At 38.2% G+C, this 8,634-nt stretch overlaps 1 protein-coding gene across 2 annotated transcripts in view; it reads left to right on the top strand.

Moving 5' to 3' along the window:
* The window catches only part of PKHD1 (PKHD1 ciliary IPT domain containing fibrocystin/polyductin), a 460,535-nt gene extending 453,659 nt beyond the window's left edge, over positions 1-6,876 (top strand). For both annotated transcript variants that reach the window (XM_019658751.1, XM_019658750.1), the window contains one exon: positions 2,934-6,876. In XM_019658751.1, coding sequence (XP_019514296.1) covers positions 2,934-3,388 — 455 coding nt within the window. In that variant the 3' untranslated portion in view covers positions 3,389-6,876. The remainder of the gene's footprint in view (positions 1-2,933) is intronic.
* The last annotated feature ends 1,758 nt before the right edge of the window (positions 6,877-8,634 follow it).

The following is an 8,634-nucleotide window of genomic DNA, read 5'->3' as shown; positions in this document are numbered from 1 at the left end:
GCAACCCAGCTCCCGGTTGAGCTGTTGTTCACCATCTTAGCTGTAGAGGGCAGTGTCACTGGCCCCCATGTGGGATCCGAACCAGGGCCCTGCTGCTCAGAGCAGGCGTCCTAAGCCAGCTCTTAACTAATGCGCCACGTGGCCGGCCCGGCAAGTTTATTCTTTTGAGATATTGAATCTAAGGCACTCTTGAAGCTTTTGAATGGAGATGTTTCAAACTTTCAAACAACGAATAAATGCAAATCAAACTAAGAGCTGGCATTTAAGAAACCTGGTGAGCATGGATGGTACATGCAAAATATGGGAAAATTCAGGAAAAAAGACACTCCAAAGTTAGACACCTAGAGTCTTTTTTGTCTATATTGCTTACTTGTTCATTTTAATGTGAATTTGTGTAATGCTTCTATCTGTGTGAGATAAAGATAGTTATAGGGTTATTAATTCATGGTACATTTCATCAATGTAAATGTAGACAGAGTGAAAAAAGATACTTGTGTAATCATATTTAGTGGTTATGTTAGGTGCATCGTGTCTGAGGCAGGCTAACTAAGTTTGCGTCCCATATCTGCTACGCTTAAAGGCTGTGACCCAGGGCAAGTACTGTAAAGTGAGGACAGTAATAGTACTAACTTCACAGGGTGGTAAAATGGTTCTGAGACTCAATTTCCAATATGGGGAGGGAGGGATGTTCCCACACCACACCAAGTAATTTTCCAGATATCAGCTGGGTGTCCTAAATTTCTCCTCAATTCTAACACCATGCACGCAGAGATGGCCTCAGATTCCACAGGTTGAGGGCTAGTCCTACAACACTTCCCCTCGCTCCTCATACCGGCTTCTGATGATGGTCGCAAGCCCAGGTTATATTACTTGTGCTTGTGACCAAATGGCTGTAGTCTGGAGGTTCCAATGATACCTCCAAGCCAACCTCAAGTCCAGGTTACCTGTATTTCTGACCAACTGGCTATAAATCAGAGGTTTCCATGGCTCCCTCCTCAGATGTGATTAATTTACTAGCACAGCTCACAGAACTCTCAGGCACATTTTACTTACTAGATTACCAATTTACTATAAAAGGATATAAACTCAGGAATAGCCATATGGAAGAGATGAATAGGGGAAGGTATGGGGAACGGGCACAGAGCTTCTATGCCCTCTCCAGGCACCTCACTCTCCCAGCACCTCCACGCATTCTCCAACAAGGTAGCTCTCTGAACCTTGTCTTTTTGGGTTTTTATAGAGGTTTCATTTCATAGATGTGATTGATTGGATCATTGGCAGTTGAATTAACCACCAGCCCTTCTCTCTTCCCCAGAGGTCAAGAGGTGGGACTGAAAGTTTCCATCCTTTAATAACAAAATTGGTTCTCCTGGCAACCAAGCTCCCATCCTTAGGTGAGGTCCAAAAGTCACCTCATTAACTTAAAAGATATTATCTTCAGTGCTTTTCTCACTTAGGGGATTCCAAAGATTTTAAGAGCTCTGTGCCAGAAAGGATTTCTTACTACAAATCACAAAATCTCCAGTGGTTGTGAGGATTAAATGAGTGAATGGATGTAAAGAATTAAGAACACTGCCTGGCAGGGTGGAGTGCTGTGTGAGCAATAGTGATTTGAATTATGGTGGTTATTATTTATCCAGTCCTTACCTTATCTCAGGCTCTGGGCACTGCTTTGCATGATTCATCTTATGAAAACTTCAAACAGTCCTATGAGGTGGATACTATCATTTTCACTGTTTTACAGATGAGGAAAGTGAAGCACACAGGCTATAAGGTACAATGTACACATTTATTCAGCAAGTAAGGGAACAGGCAGCCCATTTAACCACATTTGTTTGATTCCAAGCATATATTCTCAGGTGCTGTGCTATGTAGCTTTTAGGGCCCATCTTTCACATATTTAATACCATAAATAATAGTTTGGGTAGGTTTGACTCAATTGCATCAATAAAACTTAAATAGCTCTAGTTCACCATCATTTATTGCTTAAGTAGTAACATGATAGGTTAGTTAGTTAATTTACACATGGCATGATCACACTTTTAAAAGTTAGAGGTATCATTGCTTATACATCCTTCAAAGAATTGGGACAGATTAGGACAAAAATGCCCAGATCATCTGTTTACCATGGTCAATGCTCATGTCGTACTCTTCTGAGTTTAATATTAATTCTGTTGGTTAGGAAAATAAAATATAAATGAAATATCAAGGGAAGAAAACAAAACAAGACTGTTAAAACAAAATACATTTTAGTAAACTGTTAAGTAGCACCTGACGGTAATATAAAATTATACAACTGAAGCCCAGAGAGGCTAAGTGACAAGGTGAAAGTCACAGAGTCAATTCGCAGGGAAGCAGGAGCCTGAACTCTAATTTTGTGACTCCAGTCTAGTGCTCCTTCTACTATTACACAGTCACATGTGTGCACACTCATATGGATAGATGCTTATTTATATATTTCGGTTATCTATACCTATGTTTATATTCATTCTTTTATCAAACTTATTCAAATTATAAATTTGGCATAAAAGCCAAAGTATTAGATAAGACTAGCTTTTAGAGCTCACATTTCTCAATACAAGTGTTAGCTAACCCCCTCGGTCACTTGACTGTGATCTAGTTCTCATAGTTATACTGTCATGCTTACAATGAAAAAATCCTTGTTGATTTATCAACATCACAAAAGTGTTTCTCTGGGAAGCAATATCATCAAACTTTTATTAGATAATTAATATTAATTATAAATTGGGCATGGGACACATTGGGTTGTTTTAGGAAAGACTATTTCCGAAATTATTTGGAAATCAATAAGCTGATTAGACTCAATCTTGAATCATTTAGCAATATCTTTTCAGGAACGCTAAATACACAGCTTGTGGAATCAGCTGATTGAGAACTAAATCCATTTCTCCCCCTACTTCTTTTCTCCGCAGATATGAGGATGAAGGTCATTCTGGGAAAGCTGAACCAGCTCCCCCGAGAGTCATTAAATGGAGTGTCCAGAAGGAAGGTCAGCCGCCCTGCTGTCCGAGAGGAGGGTGGCAGCCGAGAGGAAGCTGCTGCGCCTGCGGCCGGTACTGCCTGTGTCACATCCCACGGGCACACCTGTGCTCTGGGGTCTCCTGCTCAGCAGGTGTACGCACAGGAGGCTGGGAACTGGAAGGAGGCCCAAGAGCAGTTGCTCAGGTACCAGCTGGCAGGCCGGGATCAGCAGCTGCTGCTCTGCGCAGACCTTGGCCGAGAAAGGCAGAAATTGCAGGACCAGAGTCGGTTGGGCAAGGACAATGGCAGCACACGGCTTTCCCAGGAGAAGAAAGCCTCCTGTGGTGCCACCGAAGCATTCTGCCTTCATTCAGTACACCCAGAAGCAGTTCATGAACAGCTGTGACCAAGGGGCTCTGTGGGCATTTGGGCTGAAAGTCAGAATGTTCAAAGCATTTCTGGAAGATGATCAGGGGAGATGAGGCCTGAGTCATTTGGACACTTAGAACGGAGAATATGCACTCTGAATTCTCTTTTCTCAACTTTAAAATGGAAGGCAGTCATATAAATGCTTGTAGATGAAAACAGTGTCTGATATATCTTTTGGATTTATCATGGATCCTAGTCCAATGCCAGGCAAACAATAGGTTTCCAAATATTAGTTAAGTTTTTGCTTGTTTTTTAACTTAAGCCAGTTACCTTTTTGATTTCACCATCTTAATAATGATTTAATACTGATTTATACCAGTAGGGGTTGTTATTTACCTTCCTCTAGGATGACCACCCCCAATGCTTTGGGCTTCTCTTATTAAGGGATTATAAAATGGACTGGTCTGCTACAGTTATTTCTGCAGTGTTGCAGCCAAACATTTCTTTAACTTATAAGAACATTTGCATGATAGGAGAAGATCAGTCAGAACTTAACTTCCAATCACAAGACAACTTCCTGGTGTTTTATAAGCTGCTTTTATTTCATGGCATAAATTCAATCATTATTGAGAGCCCACAATAGAGCAAGCATATCAAGTTTGTAACTGATATGTATTGATACATGAAAACTGATATTCTCATAGGCTTTGCTAAGATTTTTAGTTGAAGGACAAACATACAAAAAAAAGTTTGGGGAAAGAAATTGTCCTTGGATCAAAGTTATCTTTCAATAGTTCTTTCTGTTAGTAACTGAGTTAAATTTACAACTGGAATTAAAAACAAAACTGTATTGGGAAAATAGAGTAGCAAATGGTCAAGGGGATTATCAGCTAACTCATTTATCAGAGAACTGCTTTTTAGAGACGATAATTCATAGAGCTGCCCACTGAGGTAGGGAAGAGATTATATCATGTGTAGCCTCTCTAGGCTGTTCTACAAGCTCTAATAGAGACCAGAGTATAAGGTCAATTGGTGTAGATAAGTTGGGTAAGGATGCTAATGGCAGTTTCACCTAATTCATACATTTGCACAGGGTCCATCAGTGTTCAAAGTAAAGGATACTTTAAGCAGCCTGACTGTATCTTTGGCTGTAGATCCAGAAGCCCTTATGCTCCAAGGGAATAAAGTGAAGACAGCAGAGGTAAGGAGACTTTCCATGAAGAACTTGGTCTCAGATTTTTCCCTAAATATAAACCAGGACTTTCCAATGAAAGATTAAGAGGCTATCCTATGTTTGAATTAGAATAGAGGAAGGAGGCACACTCTTCTATTGCAGAATTTTCAGTAACGTTGCCCTGGAATTAGCCCCAAAGATGGTGCTGGCAGAAAGTCATCATAAAGAGCATCAAGGGAAACGTATGTCTCACTTTGCCATGAGTTGACAGTAACTTGCTCAGCCTCCTTTTCGATTTTCTAGGTATCTTATTGGTATCTTAAACCTTAAAGCTGCCCTAAAAGGAGATAGGCAACCTTGTCTTTGACACTGTGTTGGATTCTGAGGGAGATACAATTAGATGTACTTCAAGAGATTTTAATCCAGACTATTTGTGTTTAAGGAGGGCATTGATAGGCAATCTTGCCTATTGAAGCTTACTCTGGATGTACAAAATGGCTGCCTTCAGGGTATATCCTCTTCGTAGATATACTTTGTTTGGACATGAACAGTGTTTAAAACCACAACAATAGAGAAAAATAACTTGAATGGCTTAGGCGGACTATGATTTCTTTAGTTTAATTAGTCCCTGCTAAAACCTGTTCTTTATCTCATTTTTGTAGCTTCCTGGTCTATGCAGTAATTTTGTTTGCAGTTTTTAGTGCATATGATAAGTCCTCAAGAGCTGTAATCTTTTTGTACAAAAACATTTCAGAAGTTATAGCTTTTGAGGATTATAAAATGGTAGCAGTCCTAGCTGAGGATTTGTCTACACATTCTCTCTTTCACTCTGGTGATTTTATTCACCATTTTAAATTCCAACCCAGATTCCTTTCCTGGGTTCTATATCATATATTTAGCAACCTACTGAGAACTTCCACTAGGTTATCCCACAGCTCCTATGACTTAACATGGCCTTACAGCCTACTCCTCTTCAGGCTTTCCCCCACACAATGCACCGCATCCCTGCACTCAGACTTAAATTTAGAAGTCAACCATGACTCTGCATTTTATCTTACCCTTCCCGAAGGATCAGCAACCAGCTCTGTTTTTTCTATTCCTTCTTTACCTTTTTCCCAATCTTTACTATCTTCTTATCCATCCCCCATGTGCAAAAAGACTGACCTTTCAGAAAGAAAATTGAGCCTATCCCTCTGTTCAGGAACAATCATAACTAACCTATTCATTCTACCCTCAGCAAAGCCTGGGTTACCTGAAGTCACAATTGAATCTTTGGGCCTGAACAATAGCGGGAAACATCCAGAGTAACGTGCAGGGCTCTAGCATGTGGTGTAGAATTTCAGAATCTGGCCAGAATCCCCCACACCATAGTTAAGCCAGTCTTCTTTTTCCTTCTCAAAATGTGGGAGAATTGGATAAAGAACTCTTGCTTCATTCATGTCTGGAGATGAGAGGATTAGGTAAAGCCACTATAGGCCAACCCTAAACTTATTCAGGCCATTAATATGGGTCACTCAATAAATATTTCCAGCAATCACAACCCTTTATTCAAATAAATAATTAAAAATATCTTCTTCCTGTGTTTTTTTGAAGGAAGAATCTCTTCCTGCCTCTCATTTCTGATTTACTACATATGGTGGACTCCTTTCCCCTAAGATACCAAACAAACTAAAATTCAAGATCGCTGAAAAAAATATTTGTAAAAATTTATGGATGTTAAAATTGAGAAAAAAGGATGAAGAGAGCAGGGTAGTTTCCACCATCTCTTGACTTTTGGGGATTGTGCTCAAGGAAGGTACCAGACTTTGACAAACCTTCATATTTACTCAAACTGAGAGATTGAGCCAATCTGATGAGGGTGATGTCCTGCATCAGACTTGCCCATAATATTGTGCAGAGTGGTTACTGAGTACCAAGAGGCCTTTAGCTCCCTCAGTGCCCAGTCCTTTCAATGATTATTTAGTTGAATGACTTCCTTCTGTCTAGTAGTCTAACTACAAATGTATAAAATTACTATATATTGAAATGTATGCAAACTCTATGCAAAAATAAATGTGAGAAAATTGAATGTAAATCACATGCAAATATTATTCAATCAAGATTCTATAAAATTGTATATGTCAATAACAGTAAAGTATTTTAATTAATTCTGTGATTTAGAATTCATGCATTTATTCCACATTTTGACTCCATAATTTATAATGTATCAATGCCAATTTTGAAAAAGCTAAAAGCAGAATGAATTATTCTATAGAGTATAAAACAGTTGATTTCAAACTACACTACAGCACTGTGACTAATTACAGATATATTTGAGAGACAAATCACGTTTCCAGAATGTAACTTTTTAAAAAAAAGAAAGATAAAACATTTTTATAAACTTCAATGAGATTTAAGTAATAGAATGCAGAACTTTTTCTGTTTACAAATATTCATCTAGCATTTGTTATTTTTAGACCTCAAAAAAGACTGGGGATTTCTTTACTTGGAACAATTCAAGAAAAAAGTAGATTTTTGCCTATCAATCTGGTCTGTTTTAAGACAGAAGATACATTTAATGCATTTGTAGGACTTTCTAGAATTTACAGGGATTTGAAGAGTTGATCATTTCTACATTCTCTTATTCCAGTCTCAGAATGATGGTTCATTTATTATTATCACCATATACTTTATTTCAAAGTTAGTAGCAATAACAAAAGGAAAGAAAGTCAATTTCCTTTTGATGAGTGTGGACACCACATCTTATGATGAACAGTCAGTTGCCAGTGATCCAAAGCAAAATTGCAAATTTGTTTGGACTACATCTGCTTGTTTAAATTTTTTTTCTCAATTTAATGGTACAGAGATTTAGCAAGATGAGTGATGTAGAACATTATTCAAAATATACTGTTAGGCTAAAAAAATAAAGCATATTGCAAAACAATGTATATAATATGCTTTGGCCTATAGTTTGTATGTACAATAGAAAATTATAGAGAGATAACCAATATATTTTTGAAACAATAGTTACCTGTAAGAAATGGAATAGGAAATATGAGTATATTTGCACTTCAAATTTTATATATTTTATTTTTGTGTTTCAATATTCTTATAAATACACATTACTATTAAAACAAATTTTAAAATATTACCTCCAAGTTATGATTGACCAAAGTTTAGCAATCTCTTTAGATCTCAGCCAGGGATAGGAAATGCTTATAAGAAATGCTCTCAGTCCTCACAGGTAGACTAAGATAAATATACAGGAGAAGGAAATAAAAGTATAGAGAAGAAAATGAATGGACCAGAAAGAGAGACCAAAGAGGAATAAAAGGAACAGTAAAGGAAGTCTCTAAGCAAAGAAAGGAACATTCCATGGTGGACAGAAGTCAGAGTGTGACCATATCTGCTTTCTTCTCACAGTGTCCCTAGGGCCCCACTATGTAAAGGGTCTATAAGAAAACTTGTGTATGGCTATGGGCTCAGCATCTCTCAATAAGATCCAAATGTAAAACAACCTCCTTTCCATCATATGGAGGAAATACTGGAGAAACAGATGCTCATCTTAAGTCAAGAGTAGATCTGACACAATTCCCATAGACTGAGAAGTGCCCACAGGGTAGCACCCCTCTCTTCCCCAGATTAGTGACACCAGTGTACTTCTTTCAGCCCAGCTCCACAAGAACTTATTTTAAACCCACACCAGGAGGTATCAGAACCCAGAACACAAGTTGCTGATTGTTGGTGGCAGCTATCACAGTACACTTACTAAGCAGGTTCCAGAGACTCAAACTCTTGTGATGATAAAGCCTTAAGTCAAGAGACTGTGAAATTCAAGTTGCAAATGATGGGTGTAGACTGAGAAATTAGGTGCTATGAAATTTTCTTAAATTTAGGGACTAATAAGTAATCCTGTGTGCTTATCTACAGTTTTGACATGTCCAGAAGTGCTGTAAATTGGGCTATAATTCTAGTAATACCAAATTTTCTCAGAATTTCTTTCTACATATCTTCATTCTATTCATAAGAAGCCACTGCCTCAATTATCACTTTTCTTTCCAAAATCATCAGTCTTTCCCCACCTATTATTTTCATGACTGTCAAATATGGTTTAGTAGCTGCCACTCAAC

This window comes from Hipposideros armiger, unplaced genomic scaffold (assembly GCF_001890085.2).
Source record: "Hipposideros armiger isolate ML-2016 unplaced genomic scaffold, ASM189008v1 scaffold_288, whole genome shotgun sequence".
Classification (NCBI taxonomy): Eukaryota; Metazoa; Chordata; class Mammalia; order Chiroptera; family Hipposideridae; genus Hipposideros; species Hipposideros armiger.
Note: the sequence above shows the minus strand (reverse complement) of the source record. Positions and strands in the feature narration are given on the sequence as shown.